Source organism: Callospermophilus lateralis, chromosome 2 (genome assembly GCF_048772815.1).
Source record: "Callospermophilus lateralis isolate mCalLat2 chromosome 2, mCalLat2.hap1, whole genome shotgun sequence".
In the NCBI taxonomy this organism is placed as follows: Eukaryota; Metazoa; Chordata; class Mammalia; order Rodentia; family Sciuridae; genus Callospermophilus; species Callospermophilus lateralis.
The window spans coordinates 104,295,762-104,314,973 of record NC_135306.1 but is presented as its reverse complement, the minus strand read 5'-3'; the positions used below and the strand labels follow the sequence as shown (position 1 = coordinate 104,314,973).

The 19,212-nt window shown below is 34.5% G+C and overlaps 1 protein-coding gene and 1 pseudogene across 1 annotated transcript; one reads left to right on the top strand and one right to left on the bottom strand.

The window, feature by feature from the left end:
- Positions 1 to 2,443: 2,443 nt before the first annotated feature.
- Positions 2,444 to 3,553, top strand: LOC143387200 (glyceraldehyde-3-phosphate dehydrogenase pseudogene; annotated as a pseudogene).
- Positions 3,554 to 6,074: 2,521 nt separating this feature from the next.
- Positions 6,075 to 6,983, bottom strand: LOC143387189 (olfactory receptor 8D4-like). The gene has a single exon (XM_076841786.2). It carries the CDS (start codon positions 6,981 to 6,983, stop codon positions 6,075 to 6,077), a length of 909 nt encoding a protein of 302 aa, XP_076697901.2.
- Between the last annotated feature and the right edge of the window lie 12,229 nt (positions 6,984 to 19,212).

The following is a 19,212-nucleotide window of genomic DNA, read 5'->3' as shown; positions in this document are numbered from 1 at the left end:
CACTAAATTTTAAAATTAAAGTATTTAAAGTTAAAAAATGCAAGGGGGTATTCCTCTTATAACCTGGATGAGTGGAGAGATTTTCTTAATCTTGCACAAAATCCTAGCACATTTAAATTTTTAAAAATTTTACTACTGAATTTTTAAATATCACAACAAGAAAAATAAAATCACTACAAACTACTCTGCCTCTTTGTGGTATTTCAAGCTATCTTCCCATCTCTACATGCTGATAGAGTATTCAAATGCTCTGACACACATTCTGTCCTTATTTTATACCTTATTTTATAGTTAGTTCAGTTGGAAACTAAAATGCCAGTTTCTTAATCTTACCTGGAACCATCTAACCTACAACTGAACTTCATATTTTATTTATATGAACATTTTATAGTAAGATATGAAAAACAATATCAATATTCATAGATGGGATTTTATTATAATTTCTAACTTTATTGAATTACAATAGCATTTACATGACTATATTATCCATCTACAAAAAGAAGTTTCACCTTTAAATAATTTACATTACTTATACAGTCAGTAAAATAAAATAAAATCCACAGAGATAGGAGAAAATCTCTGAAAAGGAATGTAAATAGAACAAATTAACTATTTAAATTCATAATACAAAAACAGCAAAAGAGGAATAGCTTTGAATTGTAATATAAAAAACAAAATTTTGAGTTTAAACTATCAGGCCAAAGAAAACTAATAACCTTGACAATGAATATTATACTCTCCCAGATGGTTTTGTTGTTTTTTTGCAATTGTAGATTTTCAATGATCTTAAATCACTGACATAGCTCTACCTTAAAAACTTGAAAAAAAATAAGAGCAAATGAAAGCCATAGAAGCAGAAGAAAGGAAATAATTAAGAACAGAGCATAAATAACTGAAATATAAATTAATAAATCAACAGGAGAAGATTCAGTTAAATTCAACTAAATAAAATTAAATCAAAATCAATCAGAAAAAAAAACTTCCTTTATTTTCTGAGATCAATAGAATCAATAAGTCTATAACAAGTTTGATTAGGAAAAAAGGGAATATAATTACCACTATTAGAAATTAATTGACAAAAATTATGAAACTTAAATGAACATAAATGCCCAAATTTCAAAAACTTAAATATAAGTGGTAAATACACAAAAACCCCACAAACTACCTAAGTTTACTCTACAGAAAATTCATAACCTAGATTTTTCCTTTCCTTTTATTTTATTTTTTTAAATTGAATCAGAAAATCTTCACACAAGGGAAAATCCAGATGCAGATTTCTCTGGTAAATGATATTAACCATTTAAGGAAGCAGAAATTTCAACTCTACATGAACACTTCAAGAACTTTCAGGGAGAGCAAATAATTCCTAACTCATTTTATAATGCTAAAACCCCCCTGTTACTAAAAACCTGATAAAGATATCACATAATGGAAAACTATAAACAAATACCCCCCTTGAATAGATGCAAAATTCTAAACAAAAAAAAATCTCTTAGGAAGATAACATATCATTTCAAAGTAGGGTTTGTTCCAAGAATTTAACAATGTTATAACTTTTGATAATCAATGTAATCAACAATATGTTTTTAAAAAGAAAACATATTTCAATAATTTAGAAGAAACATTGACAAAATACAACCTTATTTTCTCATATAAAAATCCAAAATTCTCAACAAACCAGGAATAAAAGAGAAATTTATAAATCTGATTAAAAAAATCTATGATAAAGTTACATCAGACTTGTGAATAACTGAATGATTTCCTTCTAAGATCAATAATGTCAAAAAGGTATACCCTTATCACTTCTATTCAATATTTTATTGGAAGTTTCAGGTACTGCAATAAGGAAAAAGAAAAATGACACTGGAAAGGAAGTAAAATTGTCTGTAGAAAATTTAGCAAAGCCACAGAACATCTACTATGGTATATATATTTAGTAAGAATTTCAGGAAAAGTATTTTTATACAAAAGTTAATGTGTTTCTATATAATAACAATGAGCAAAACAAAATTGAAATAAAAATAAGGTAATAGAGAATCAAGCAAGTGAGAAATAAGAATATTTCTTAAAAATCATTTTTTAAGAATCTCTACACTAAAAAAGGAAACGGAAAAGTATTGCTAAGGGGAGACCTAAATAAATATTACAGCATTTCTAACCAGGTCTCTGGGTTAGAATTCTCATTATTCCAATTTATCTTTACATTAAGAAATTGTTCATGAGACTCTGTGTGTGTGTGTGTGTGTGTAAAAGTTGACATCCTGATCCTAAAATATTAAGGGAAAAACAAAAGACCTAATATAATCACAACATGGAAAAGATGAAAAATAAAGAGAAACAAAATCCAATATCAAGACTTATTATAGGCTCTATGATCCTCCCCGTTTGACTGACAGCCATATCCTCTCTTCTCTTACAGTGCCAGCCATGACCATGAGACATGATGGTGAAGTTCAGAGTGAACAGATTTGGCCGTATTGGAAGCCTTGTCACCAGGGCTGCTTTCAATTATGGCAAAGTGAATCTTGTTGCTATCAATGACCCCTTCATTGGCTTCAAGTACATGGTCTACATGCTCCAGTATGATTTTACCCAGGATAAATTCAATGGCACAGTCAAGGCTGAGAATGAGATGCTTGTCATCAATGGAAAGTCCACCTTCATCTTCCAGGAGTAAGATCCCACCAATATCAAATAGGGTGATGCTGGTGCTGAATATGTATGGAGCTCACTGGTGACTTCATTAACATGAAGAAAGCTGGAGCTCATCTGAAGAGCGGTGCCACAAAGGTCGTCATCTCTGTCCCTTTTGCTGATGCCCCCATGTTTGTGATGGGCGTGAGCCATGAGAAGTATGACAACTCCCCCAAGATTGTCAGCAATGCCTCCTATGCCACCAAATGCTTAGCTCCCCGGGGCCAAGGCTATCCATGACAACTTTGGCATTGTGGAAGGACTCATGATCACAATCTGTACCATTACTGCTACTCAGAATACTGTGGATGGTCCCTTTGGGAAACTGTGGCATGATGACTGTGGGACTGCCTAGAAGAACATCATTCCTGCATCCACTGACTCTGCCAAGGCTGTGTGCAAGGTCATCCCTGAACTGAATGGGAAGCTCTCTGGCATGGCTTTCCATGTGCCCAACCCCAACGTGTCATTTGTGAATCTGACCAAATATGATGATATCAAGAAGGTGGTGAATCAGATATCAGAGGGCACCCAGGGCTACACGGAGGACCAGGTCATCTCCTAAGACTTTAACAGTGATAACTCACTCTCCCAGCTTCAATGCTGGGGCCAGCATTGCCCCCAACCATCATTTGTCAAGCTCATTTCCTGGTATAAAAATGAATTTGGCTACAGCAACAGGATGGTGGATCTTATGGTCCACATGGCCTCCAAGGAGCAAGAGCCTCTGGACCACCTGACCCAGAAAGAACACAGAGGAAGAGAGAAGCCCTCAGCTGCCAAAGAGTCCCTGTCCCTAACTCAGTCCCCCAACACACTGAGAATCTCCCCTCCTCCCAATTTCCATCCCAGACCCTGAAGATGGGGAGGGGCTTAGGGAGCCCTACTGTCACACACCATCCATAAAGTTCACTGCACCCCTCCCCCAAAAAAGACATTATAAAAATGCTATAATATACAGAAATAGATCCAAGTATTTATGAAAATAGTTTTTGGATAACAATGAAAAAAGGCTTTACAACAAAGAGTATGAAAACAAATAATATTATGCACAAATGGAACTTAAATATGCACTTCATAGCATATATCCAATAGGTCATATACCTAAATGTATAACCTGAATTTGTGAAAACTATAGAAGATCTTTAAGTCAATTTTTGTTACCTAGTTTTAGGCAAAGCTGTGTAGGATATAAATAATCTATACAAAAATATGTTGATAGACTGAACTGAATTAAAATCATGAATTTTACCTCTCAACAGAATGCAAAAAGAATTTAAATAATGCATAGACAAGGAGAAAATATTTCAAACCAATTATCTCATGAGTGACTTTATATAGAGAGAATATATAAAGATATAAAGTTTTCAAAATAAAAGTAAAAAAAAGTAAAAAGAGAGATGCAAAAATATTTGAACAGACATTTTCACTGAAAAAGATCCATATAACATTAAGAAAAGAAGCTTAGCATCATTAATCATAAGGAATACGCAAGTTAAATCACAAAGAAACACCACTAACTACTATATGAAGGAGTTAAGCATAACAATAATAAGAGCGACCACTTAAAATGTGTTTCAAAAACAATGGAAGAATTGACATCCTGAAAAATTATTATAGAGAATGTAAAATGGTGCAGCGACTTTGGAAAAACAGTCTTCAGTTTGTAAATCAATAAATGTATACCTAATACATGGTCCACTCTGATGTGCTTATCCATGAGAAATAAAAACATATAAGCCTATGCTGTAACAAAGACTGGTACACCGCCCTTTATCTGGACAAAAACCAATGTCCAGCACCAGGTAAATGAATTTGGTGTACTGATACTGGTATCATTACTAGCATTGCTACTGCAATAATAGTAGATTTTGTTCCATGTAACAACATGGACAAAATTAAAAATAACTATGCTGGGTATAATAAGGCCCATACAAAAGAGTAATGACTATATGATTTAATCTGTATGAAATTCTTGAAAATGAAAACAAATTTATAGCAACAGAAAGCATCCAAGGGTATATTACCAAGGGGCACAAGTAAACATTTAAGGATGATGGATATATTCACCGAATTGACTGTAATGATGACGTTGTGAGTGTATACATGTCAACACTTATCCAACTGTATATGTTTAATATATACAATTTGTACACATTTAATTTGTCTGTTATGCCTCAATAAAGCTATTAAAATAAGAAAGAAATGAAGAAGAAGTATAGGAGCTGAGCTTGATCAGTTTTTCAATTGTTATTTTTACAAGGAATATTGAGAAATGGGTGGGATGCATGGACAGAGACATTATCCCATAAGTTCCTCCATGGGAAAGCATGGGCCCTGCCAATGGAGTTTCCCTTTCGGCAGTGGAGGCTTGAAGAGGAACAGCAGGAATCTTAGGCCTTGAGTGGATGAGATTGTTTGGCATGATCCTTACCTACTCTGTAAGTCATTCCCACAAGAAATCAGTTATCACACTGGACATAACATCTGTAAATGGAGTAGGAGGAAATGGGGAGCAGAAGAGAATTAGTTAGGCTGCCTTCCAGGAGCATGCCCATGATTCAGTCTCTTTGAAATTAAGGAATACCTATCACCTATGAAATTAAATTTTTTAAAGGTCAAATTGCTTGTGTATTTTGCTAGTATATATATTCATTTCTGAAAACAACCTCCCTGGCCTACTATGAACTTATTATTTTGCTATTTATGTCTGCTTTTAAGTTTTTATAAAGGTTCATTAATTTGGGAATTAGTTGATTCCCTGATTAATCTTCATAAGAAAGATACACAGCAGAACAATAAAAGGGAGAGGACCCACGATGAGACTTCAAATTAGCAAAGTGTATATGTAGTAGTTTTTGAATTTTTCCTATAATTAAGTGCTAAGATTACTATTGTGTTAAGCCTAGTCTGGTAAGACTTACACTGAATGTTACAAAGCTAGTGATGTGAGACAGAAGGTGATGAATGCAAACTCATCCCAACTAAAGGAAAAAAAAAATTCTACTCCAGATTTTCTCAATAAGGAATGAAATAGAATGTGCAAATTTAACTTAGAAGAATATTTTAAGTAAACAAGTCCAGGCTTATCAAGGACTAATGACTCCTTATATTTTGGCATAGTTTGCTCAAGAAATAGTAGTGTGTGTGTGTGTGTGTGTGTGTGTGTGTGTGTGTGTGTTTGTGTGTGTGTGTGTGTGTGTTTGTGTGTGTGTGTGTATGTGTGTGTGTGTGTTTGCATAAACTTCATAAACTGGGCAACTGTTAGAGGAAATGGGAAAAGGGAAAATTATTGAATGTTAATTTTACGAAATAGGGAAGCTAGTTTTAAGAAAAAGAAGGGGTCAAGTGACCACCATGATCCTTAGTGATTATGTCCACTAACTCTGGGGTAGGCCACATCTCTTTCTCATTACTTTGCTCAGAACATATTTTACATCCTTATTCCTTAAGCTGTAGATCAAGGGATTCAGCATAGGGATCACTGTGGTATAGAACACAGAGGCCACCTTCTCCTGGACCCTGCTGTGGCTGGATGTTGGCTTGAAATACATAAACATGATGGATCTGTAGAAGACCGCAACAGCTGTCAAATGAGAGCTACAGGTACTAAAGGCTTTGGACCTGCTCTCACTTGAGGGTATTCGAAGAATGTTGGTGAGTATGAAGGTATAAGAGATGGCTATGGGCCCAGTTGTTGCCAGCACATTAAATCCACCTATAAGTGTCACCAGAAGCTCATTAAAGTAGATGCTAGAGCAGGAAAGCTGTAGGAGGGGAATTATGTCACAGAAGTAATGGTGGATGACATTCTCCCCATGGAAGGAAAGCCTGATCATGGAGGAAGTGTGGGCTACAACTCCAAGAGATGCCATGATATAGACCCCTGTTATCAATACGCTGCATGCCTTTTGGGACATGGTGAGACTGTAGAGCAGTGGATTACAGATAGCTGCATATCTATCATATGCCATGGCTGCCAGCATATAGCTCTCAGCAATAGCAAACGTGCAATAGAAAAAGAGCTGTGTCATGCATCCAGAATAGGAGATAACATTTTGTTCCCATATAAAGTTTCCTAACAGTTTAGGGGTAACAACTGAGGAATAGACGAGATCTATGAGTGACAAATTACCAAGAAAAAAGTACATGGGAGTTTGGAGCTTGGAATCAACAGTGATCCCATAGACCACTAGAAACAGGAGTAAAAGGGGCAGTTTGAGTTCTGGTTGGTCTGTTAATCCCTGGAGGACAAATTCAGTCATGGTGGAAAAATTGCATCTGATCATTTTCTCTAGGAAACAGTGTATAAACCTAAGGGGGAAAAAAAAAAGAAACCTTATAAAGTAAGAAATCTCTGTTCCCATGGTGGGAAGTTGTTTTATTACTAGTGTGACAAAAGAAAAGAAATCCTGATCATCAAATGAGAACAGTTTAATGGCTGTCAATAACAAAAGAAGAGGATTATATATATTTTTTTCATGTCAGATTTGAGTTTCTTTTAGTCAAGGAATATTATAAAGTGTATAGAAACAAAGAGCAAGTAGTATATGATCTTAAAATGATTAGAAAGTATCTGAATAGTTCTAGGCTACAGCAGTCTGTCTGGGCACAAAATAACTGAGCCACCACAAAGCCTTGTAGGTTCAAACAGCAACTCTTTATGCCCAAACTCTCATGGGCACTCTACACACACTTCCCGGGAATACACTCCCTCCACCGGGCTCCAAGCACCAGTTCTCCTGGAACCCCCAGGAGAACTCAATGGGAACTCCAAAGTAGGGGGCCTCTGGGGCAGCAGGATGGGCCCTAATCAGGGAGCAACCCTATTCCCAGCAGGATCCGCCCTAATCCCCAGAGCTGCCCTATTCCTGGAGCAGGGTCACCTTTCAACCATTCCCTCTAGCAAAATGCCAGGCATCATTCGACTAAACTGTGGCTCTCAACAAAGTCTTCCCCATTTTTTTTTTCAGACAGAGAGAGAGAGAGAGAGAGAGAGAGAGAGAGAGAGAGAGAGAGAATTTTTTAATATTGATTTTTTTATTTTAGTTATCGGCAGACACAACATCTTTGTTTGTATGTGGTGCTGAGGAGCGAACCCAGGCCGCACGCATGCCAGGCGAGCACACTACCGCTTGAGCCACATCCCCAGCCCAGTCTTCCCCATTTTTATCCTCGAAGACCACCCTAGTGTCTACTATAAATGGATACACCATAGTTACAGCTGGAGCTGGAAATCCATCTGACCTTTTCATGACTAATGCCTACTGGGATGCTCCATACTGCTAACACCAAGGTTCAATCAAGTGCTAAGTGTCCAACTACAAATAAAAAATAAACATTTTTTTAAATGAAAGTAACTTCTGGGCTAGTAACAGCCTGCATGTGCATTAGGTAGTTTTTTTACTGTGGAATAAACAAGAACTGGGGAGAAAATGCATATTTTAGGGTCACAGTTTAAGGTCACAAAGGGAAGCACAGGGAATTTGATGCTCCACATGAAGGTTTCCAAGTTGATTCTGAAGTTCTGCTATTCAAATAAGATAGTTTATTGTCAGGCAATTTTACTTCTAGAAAGAGCTTTGGGATATATTGTGGGTACATCTTAGGACATTGATGGAATAAGGGGAAAGAAAAGAGCCATCATTCTGTGGTTCTATCCATTGCATGATACAGGCAAGAGTAAATTTGTTTCCTCCAACTCCAGTTGTATTGGGTGAACTAATATCCACATGTATTTGATCTAACTAGCTTTATTGAACTACAAATTTGCAATTATCCATAAGTAACCCTATTTTACAATGAAAACTTTAAGGAAATGTGGCTTTTTCTAAGTGTACACTTACCTGAATGCTGGAAGGAGTAGAATTGTTGCTCCAACTTGGTTCGTTTGTTCTCTTTCAGTGTGAAATGAATTCACACAGTTGGCTTTATGGAAAATATGCCCCATCCAGTGCCTTGCTGATCTTGTTGGAGTGTAATTGATGAACACTGAAAATCAAATGGACATTATTGAAAATGAAGAAAAAATAGAGCATCTTCTGGCCATCTCAATGCTTGCCTCATGCTCCAGCTGTGTCACCAAGTCACTGTATGACTTTGGGAAAGTAACTTCACCTTTGCTGTCCTGTGAAAGAATGAATTGGGGACAAGGCTTTCCATAGTGTACTGGATCTCTGAAACTTAATGACACTGAGTGAGCAAATATAAGATTCCCTTTCACCCCCATAACATGAATAGCCTTTTCTAAACAAGGAAATATTTTGACTCATTGTTTGTGGGTGTTTGGTCTCCAAGGAAATGAATGACAAGAATATTCTCTAAGAACCAAAGATCCACGGAAGATGATGAGATTCTCCTGAGATACATGGAAGATGATGAAATTCTCCTGAGAACCAGAAACATGATGAAGTCTATTTGCTATTAGATTGATGATGTGCACAGAATGTTGGCATCACCAGTGAATGTAATTAAATTTTTGATCTTACTTTTTGGAAGAAAACAATGTATGTGAAAGATGATAATAGTTCCCACCTAGGATGGTTGTAGGATTACCATAATCAGATGTATAGCAGTTTAGCCTGGAGAATCTCACTTCAAAAAAGCAAGTGTCTCTGACCTCATGACTGAGCTCCTAAAAGAGCATAGTAAAACTGACTTTTAGATTTTTAAATCTATGTGTTATAATTAAGGTTAATTAAGATTTATATTCTTGGGATAGTGAGTAAATATGCTACCAGTATCAATGATGAGCCACTTGTGTTACAACTGGAGTTCTGTGATTTGAATGAATATTCCATATGTATTTTTATTTATAGGAAGAGCTTTAGGATATATTGTGGATATATTTGACTAGCAAATGCAATATTGAAGGGGAAGAATAGTCAGAAGATTGGAAGTATCTGACTTCAAGATTAATGCAAAGCATTAATACTCAAGAAGGTGACATAAAAAGAATAGACAAAGATATGAGCAGGGTAGAGGGCCCAGACATAGACCCTCATAGATATAATCAACTGATTGTGGATAAAGGAGCAAAAAAATAATTAATGGAGAAGGACAGTCTTTTTTAACAAATGATACTGGAACAATTGCACAATACATATAAAAAATGAATTTAGACAAAGGTCTCACATGTCTCACAAGAAACAAATCAAATGAATTACAAATCTAAATGTAAAATCATAAACTCCTAGAAAAATGACCTAGAGAAAAGTCTGGGTGACCTTGAGTTTGGTGATAACTTTTAGACACAACACCAAATACACAATATATTAAAGAGTTAAAGAAAAATAAGTCAAACTTTATTAAAATCAATAACTTTTGCATGTGTGTGGATAACTGCATTACTTTTTATTATTTAGTTTTGTTATTTCTTTTTTTTAATTGATTTTTTAAAAGAAATAAATGACAGCAGAATGCATTATAAAAAGGCATTATTTAAAAGAAGAAAAATGCAAGGTTCAGACTGGAGGAAAAGTCTGCAAAATGCATATCTAATAAAGTGTCAATATCCTAAATTTGCACAGAACTATTAAAAAATCAACAAAGACTTCAATATAAAAATGGGAAAAAAGTCTGAATGAACATTTTACCAAAAAGAAGATAAGGACTGGGAAGTAATCTTATGAAAAGACATTTAAGGTAAGTTATCATAAAATTGTAAATCATTCTTTAAGCTCTCTATTCACCTCACTGATTATGTCTTTTGCTGAGAGAAAGCTTTGTAGTTTGAATCCATCTCATTTATTGATTCTTGGTTTTAATTCTTGGACTATAGGAGTTTTACTAAGAAAGTCAGGGCCTAATCCAACATGATGGAGATTAGGGCCTACTTTTTCTTCTATTAGACTCTGGTTTAATTTCTGTCTTTTTTCTCTTTTCAGAATGAAATTGTCTTCAAACTAAGGTTAATTTTTAATCCTGTAAAAAACATCAGTGATAGTTATGTAAGATCTTAATTCTTTTTTTTCCCAACATTTTTAAAAATTATTTTTTAAAAATACACGGCAACAGTGGAATGCATTACAATCCTTATTACACATATAGAGCACAATTTTTGTAGTATTTCTGTATATAAAGTATGTTCACATCAATTTATGCCATTATCCATGTATTTTTTTTGCATTACACTTCTTAATACACATATATACCACAATTTTTCATATCTCTGTTTGTATATAAGGTATGTTGACTCTGGTTTAATTTCTAGGTTCTTGATTCACTTTGAGTTGAGTTTTGTGCATTGTGAGAGATAGAGGTTTAATTTCCTTTTTTTATGTGTGGATTTCTAGTTTTCCTAGTGCCATTTGTTGAAGAGACTATCTTTTCTCCAATGTACGTTTTTGGCACCTTTGTCTAGTAGAAGATAACTGAAATTATGTGGGTTAGTCTCTGTGTCCTCTATTCTGTACCATTGGTCTACAGGTCTATTTTGGTGTCAATACCATGCTGTTTTTGTTACTATTGCTCTGTAGTATAGTTTTAGAACTGGAATAGTAATGCTACCAGCTTCACTCTTCTTGCTAAGGATTGCTTTGGCTATTCTGGGTCTCTTATTATTCCAGATGAATTTCGTGACTGATTTTTCTATTTCTATAAGAAATGCCATTGGGATTTTGGTTGGGATTGCATTGAATCTGTATAGTGCTTAATACCTACAACAACATCTGTTTCTTGGAGTAATACATCATGATTCAATTTGAAAATATTTTCAGTTATTAAAAATTGTAAATAAAAGCAAATTAAAATGTCTGAAATTCAAAATACAACACCAAACACTGTTGAAGATGTGAAGTGACAGGATTGCTTATTCATTGCTGTTGGAAATGCAAAAAGGTGCAGCTATGGTGGAAAACAGTTTCTCAGGTTTTTATAAAACCAAACATAACTCTTACCATGTGACTGAGCAATCAAGAATCTTGCTATTTACCATGATGAATTGAAAATAAGTGTTTACACAGAAAATGCATGTGTGCAAAGGCTTTATTCATTATTATCAATAGTTGAAGGTAAAAGAAAAGTGAATCAATAAACAATGTGCAGTGAGTCCAGACAATGGGATATTATTAGTTAATTTTTAGAAATGAGCTACCAAACCAGAAGAAGACATGTAAGAAACTTAAGAACACATTTCTAAGTGGGAAAAAAAGCAACTGAGGAAAAGCATACATGTATTTTGATTTCAACTATGGGACATTTTGGAAAAAGTAAAACTATAAAGACAGCAAAAAGATTAGTGGATGCCAAAAACTTGGGTGAAGGGAAGAGATATGGATAGATTAGCACACGTAATGAGGCAAATATGTGTGGTACTGTAATGGCAGATACATGCAATTGTAGACTTGTCAAAATTGTAAAATGTAGAACATAAAGAGTGAACCCTAATGTAAATGACCGGCTTTTGTTAGTAGTAAAATACCATGAAAAATACTACTAACAGGGGAAACTACACTGGTTGTTGGAGGTCAGAAGTGGTATGCTAAATCTCTGTACTCTTTGCTCTGAAAACCAAAATCTTCTTGAAATTATCTCTCTCTCTTTATTACCCCTCTGTGTTTTGGATGTTTCTTTTGTTTATTCATCCAGGAAACTAAGGAAAATTTCAACACTAGGGATTCTCTTCTTCAACTTATTTAGATTTTTTTCATGCTATGATTTTTAAAAATATATTTTTAGTTGTTAATGGACCTTTAATTAATTTATTTATATGTAGTGCTGAGAATCAAACCCAGTGCCTCACACATGCTAGACAAGTGCTCTGTATAGTGCTTAGGGGGTAGAGAGAGAAGAGGGGAGGGGAGGGGGGAGGGGGGATAGTAGAGGATAGGAAAGGCTGCAGAATACAACAGATTCCAGAATGGCAATATGTAAATCAATGGTTGTGCAACTGAAGTGATTCTGCAATCTGTATATGGGGTAAAAATGGGAGCTCATATCCCACTTGAATCAAAGTGTGAAATATGATATATCAAGAACTATGTAATGTTTTGAACAACCTACAATAAAAATTAATTAAAAAAAAATACCTACAACAACATCTGTTTCTTGGAGTAATACAACCACAGCCCATCCATGAGATCTTTATCTTAATGATTCACTTAATATTCAGTGTGGTAAAATTTTGGGAGCTAATACAGAATTTGTGTACAACATGACTGATTTCTTGGCTTATCAATCTGAAAAACAAAACAAAATACAGCAACAACAATTACCACTTCCAAAGCAAATTACAAGTAAAATCAGTGAAGTAGAGAGAAGCCATCCTAATTCTCTGTTGTTTAATTTCCTGGTATTCTGCTCAGGGAATAGATGACTGCTTGATAGAACTTTTTTTTTCATGGTCATGTTTATCATTTAAAAGGCTTTTTATAATCACTTTATTTTTATGAAAATAATGTATGACAACTTCAAAGACATTTAAATGGGAAAAGTAAGTGAAATAGAAGAGAAATAAGGGTCATTTCATATTCAGCTGATCCCCTCCCCCATGCACACACATTTTGACTGTTTTAAATTCCATGCAACCTATTTTTTAATGCTACACTTAATATTCAGTGGCATGAGAACCAGAATAAGGATTTTCCCAGAGGAGATAAATATATCTAGAAGTTTGGCTCTACACATCTTCTCTATTTTATTTTTCTTTGAAATTCTTACTTATAAAAATTCATTTATTTATTCATCCAATAAATATGATTTGAGCAACTTTGCATCATTTATTGTTTTAGGAATTGAAAAGAAAGATGTACAAGACAGACATGGCCACTGTGTTTACAGATCTTACATTTTAGATATGGTCATATATTACCCAGATATTCTTAGAACTCAGTGTTAAGCTTTAATTACAATGAGTGTCATGAAGGTGATGCATTGGTTTCTATGAATTCATATGCAACAAGACTGTATCCATTTTGTTCCTAGGAACCTGGAATAACACAATTTATAGAACTTAAAGAAACTGTATCCCAGAGAGCACAGAAAAATTATTTGTCCAGATTTTCTAAATCTCAGTATAATGATTTTCTTCTGATACCTTTCAGAGCAAAGAGCCAACATACTAGAGGGACAGTGATATTATTTCAACTTCAACTCTCCTTGCTGTTTTCCATACTGACCTACCTTCTTGTTTGCAGCTTAGTTTTGGTCTCAGTATAACTGCAGAAGAACTGTATGTTGATATGAAAGCTACTTAGGTAATATATTTCCCTTAGAAATGTGTGACTGTAAGTGTAATAGAGGCCGACCTTAGCCAGGATTCAATTTTTTTTAACTGTTCTTTGATTTTCTTCCTGAAATCTAGAATCAATTTGCTTTATTTCTTGAACAAAATTTTTTTCAATAATATGTGTCCATATACAAACAAAATATAGACACTGTTCTTGAATGGGTGTTTTATTGTAAAGAATCATTTTATTGTAATGATTATCAACATGGATTGAATATATCCTCACCCAAACTGAATCCTCCCATGATTTTCCATAACTTTGGCTATTGCAACCCTATCTATCCAATGGCTAACATGAAAAGCTTTGGAGAAAATATTCTTCTCTTTCAGTTCATATCCTAGCTATCCATAGATATTAATGCTTGATCCTCCAGATGCATCTGGAATTCTGCCTCTTCTCACTGCCTTTGCTGTATCCATCCTGGTCCATATAACTTATGTCTTTCACCTGATTCCTGGAATGACTTCCTAATTGTCCTCCCTGCTTCCAGTCATATTCTACCATATCTCATTAGCTTACGAGCACACAGGTGATTATTTTCTCTTCTTTGTTTTTTTTAAAAAAAATTATTTATTTATTTATTTATTTATTTATTTATTTATGGAAGCAGAATGCATTACAATTCTTATTACACATATACCGAACAATTTTTCATATTTCTGGTTTTATGCAAAATATATTTACACCAATTTGTGTCTTCATACATGAACTTAGGATAATAATGTCCATCACACTTCACCATTATTTCTAACCCCATATCCCCTCCTTTTCCCTCCCACCTTTCTGCCCTATCTAGAGTTTATCTATTCCTCCCATGCTCCTGCTCCCTACCCCATTATGAATCAGCTTCCTTATATAAGAGACAACATTCGGTTTTGGATTTTTGTGATTGGCTAACTTCACTTAGCATTATTTTTCTAACTCCATCCATTTTCCTGCAAATGCCATGATTTTATTGTCTTTTATTGCTAAGTAATATTCCATTGTGTATATATGCCATATTTTTTAATCCATTCATCTACTGAATGGCATCCAGGTTGGTTCCACAGTTTAGCTATTGTGAATGGGCTGCTGAAAACATTGATGTGACCATATCCCTGTACTAGGCTGTTTTTAAGTTCTTTGGGTTTAAACTGAGGAGAGGGATAATTAGTTCAAATGGTGGTTCCATTCTCAATTTTCCAAGAATCTCCATATTGGCTGCACTAATTTGCAGTCCCACCAGCCATGTATGAGTGTACCTTTTCACCCACATCCTCGCCAACACTTATTGTTGTTTGATTTCATAATAGCTGCCTTTCTGACTGGAGTGAGATAAAATCCTAGAGTAGTTTTGATTTGTATTTCTCTAATTGTGAGAGATGATGAACACTTTTTCATATATTTGTTGATTGATTGCATATCATCTTCTAAGTAGTGTCTGTGGGTTAGTCTCTGCATTCTCTATTCTGTACCTTTGGTCTACCAGTCTGTTTTGATGCCAATACCATGCTGTTTTGTTACTATCGCTCTGTAGTATAGTTTAAGGTCTGGTATAGTGATGCCACCTGCTTCACTCTTCCTGTTAAGGATTGCTTTAGTTATTCTGTGTCCTTATTTTTCCAGATGTATTTCATTATTGATTTTTCTATTCTATGAGAAATATCATTGGGATTTTAATTAAAATTGCATTAAATCTGTATAGTTCTTTGGAAGTATGGTAATTTTGATAATATTAACTATGCCTATCCAAGGGCAAGGTAGATCTTTCCATCTTCTAAGATCTTCTGTGATTTCTTTCTTTAGGATTCTGTAATTTTCATTATATAGATCTTTCACCTCTTTCGTTAAGTTGATTCCCAAGTACTTAATTTTTTTAAGGCTATTGTAAATGGGTTAGTTTTCCACGTTTCCATTTATGAGGCTTTGTCACTGATATACAGAAATGCATTTGATTAATGGGTGTTGATTTTATATCCTTCTAATTGCTGAATTCTTTTACTAGTTCTAGAAGTTTCCTGGTGGAACTTTTAGGGTCTTTTAGGTATAGAATCATATCATCAACAAATAGTGCCAATTTGCGTTCTTCTTTTCCTATGTACATCCCTTTAATTTCTTTCATCTGTCTAATTGCTCTGGCCAGTGTTTCAAGAACTATGTTAAATAGAAGTAGTGAAAGATGTGGCTCAAGCGGTAGCACACTCGCCTGGCATTCCTGTCTTGTTCCAGTTTTTAGAGGGAATGCGTTCAATTTTTCTCCATTTACAATAATGTTGGCCTAGGGTTTAGCATAGATAGCCTTTATGATGTTGAGGTACTTTCCTGTTATCCCTATTTTTTCTAGTGTTTTGAACATAAAGTGGTGCTGTAGTTTGTCAAATGATTTTTCTGCATCTACTGAGATGATCATATGATTCTTATCTTTGAGTCTATTGATGTGATGAATTACATTTATTGATTTTCATGTGTTGAATCAACCTTGCATTCCTGGGATGAATCCTACTTGATCATTGTGCATGATCTTTTTGATATGTTTTTGTATTTGATTTGCCAGAATTTTATTGAGAATTTTTCATCTATGTTCATTGTAGATATTGGTCTGAAGTTTTCTTTTATTGGTGTGTCTTTGCCAGTTTTTGGAATCAGAGTGAGATTGGCCTCAGAAAATGAGTTTGGAAGTGCTGCATTCTATTTCCTGAAATAAATTGAAGAGTATTGATATTAGTTCTTCTTTAAAGGTCTTGTAAAACTCGGCTGTGTAGCTTTCCCGTCCTGGGCATTCCTTGATTGGTAGACTTTTGATGGCATGTGTTATTTCGTCACTTGAAATTGATCTGTTTTGATTATGCATATCCTTTTGATTCAATTTGGGCAAATTATATGATTCTAGAAATTTGTCGATGCCTTCCATATTTCTTATTTTATTGGAGTACAAGTTTTCTAATTATCTTCTGTATTTCTGTAGTGTCTCTTGTGATATTTCCTTTTTCATCATGTATATTAGTGATTTGAGTCTTCTCTCTTCTTTTCTTCATTAGCATGGCTAAGGACCTGTCAATTTTATTTATTTTTCAAAGAACCAACTGTTTGTTCTGTCAATTTTTTTCAATTGCTTCTTTTGTTTCAGTATCATTGTTTTCAGCTCTAATTTAAATTATTTCCTGTCTTCTGCTGTTTTTGTTGTTGATTGTTCTTATTTTTCTAGTGCTTTGAGATGTAGTATTAAGTCAGTTATTTGTTGACTTTTTCTTCTTTTAAGGAATGAACTCCCTTTGATGAACTTTCCTTTTAGAACTGCTTTCATATTGTTCCAGAGATTTTGATATGTTGTATCTCTGTTCTCATTCACCTCTAAAATTTTTAATCTTCTCCTTGATGTGTCTGTAACCCATTGTTCATTCAGCAGCATATTATTAATTTCCAGATGTAGGAGTAGATTTTATTTATTATTTTATCATTGGTTTCTAATTTCATTCCATTATGATCTGATAGAATGCAGGGTAGCATGTTTACTTTTTTTTTTAAAGAGAGAGAGAGAGAGAGAGAGAGAGAGAGGATTTTTAATATTTACTTTTTAAGCTTTTGGCGGACACAAAATCTTTGTTTGTATGTAGTGCTGAGGATAGTACCTGGGCCACACACATGCAGGGCGAGCGCGCTACCGCTTGAGCCACATCCCCAGCCCAGTATGTCTACTTTTTTATATTTGCTCAGAGTTGCTTTGTGGCATAGTATAAGATCTATTTTAGAGAATGTATTTGGTATATATGGTCTATGTGCTGCTGATTCATGTGCTGCTGAGGAGAAAGTATATTCTCTCGTTGAAGGTTCGAGTATTCTATATATGTCAGGTAAGTCTAAGTTATTGATTGTGTTATTGAGTTCTATAGTTTCTTTATTCAGCTTTTGTTTGGAAGATCTATCTAATGATGAAAGAGGTGTGTTAAAGTCACTCAAAATTATTATGTTGTAGTCTATTTGACTCTTGAACTTGAAAAGAATTGGTTTGATGAATGTAGATACTCCATTGTTTGGAGTATGTGTATTTATAATTGTTACGTCTTGTTGGTGTATGGTTCCTTTGAGAAGTATGTAGTGTCTTTCTTTATCCTTTTTGATTTACTTTAGATTGAAGTCTACTTTATTTGATGTGAGGATGGAAACCCCTGCTTGTTTTCGCAGTCCTTGTGAGTGGTATAATTTTTCCCAACCCTTCACCGTCAGTCTGTGAATGTCTGTTCCTATGAGATGAGTCTCTTGGAGGCAGCATATTGTTGGGTCTTTTTTTTTTTTCTGATTCAGTCTGCTAGTCTGTATCTTTTGATTGGTGACTTTAGGCCATTAACATTCAGGGTTATTATTGAGACATGATTTGTATTTCCAAACATTTTTGTATATTTTTGGTATTTAATATGACTTGGTTCTCCTCTGATCATATTTATCATTAGTGTAACCCCTCCCTCTGTTGATTTTTATCATTGTTTTTTATTTCATCTTTGTGGAATATTTTGCTGAGGATGTTCTGTAGTGCAGGCTTTCTAGTTGAAAATTCTTTTAACTTTTATTTATCATGGAAAGTTTTTATTTTATCATCAAATCTAAGGCTTAGTTTCGCTGGGTATACAATTCTTGGTTGGCATCCATTTTCTTTCAGAGCTTGGTGTATGTTGTTCCATGATCTCCTGGTTCTGAGTGTCTGAGTTGAAAAATCTGATGAGGTATGAATTGGTTTCTCCCTGTATGTGATCTGATTCCTCTCTTTTGCAGCTTTTGAGACTCTATTCTTATTCTGTATGCTAGGAATCTTCATTATAATGTGCCTTGGTGTAAATCTGTTGTGGTTTTGTACATATGGTGTCCTGTAAGCCTCTTATATTTGGTTTTTCAATTCATTCTTCATGTTTGAGACATTTTCTGATATTATTTCATTGAAGAGATTGTGCATTCCTTTGGTTTGAAACTCTGTGCTTTCCTCTATTCCAATAAGTTTTAGATTTGGTCTTTTGATGCTGTCCCATAATTCTTGGATATTCTGTTCACGGTTTCTTACTATCTTCACTGTGTGATCAACATAATTTTCCAGACTGTATACTTTATCTTCATTATCTGATGTTCTTTCTTCCAAGTGATCTCGTCTGTTGGTTATGCTTTGTATCGAGATTTTTATTTGGTTTATTATATCATTCATTTCAAATGTTTCTGACTTTTTTTTTTTTGCAGAGTCTCTCTTTCATGAAGTAATCTTTTGCTGCCTGTATTTGCTCTCTCATCTCCTTCTTGGAGTGATCAATTTTTGCCTCTATTTGCTCAC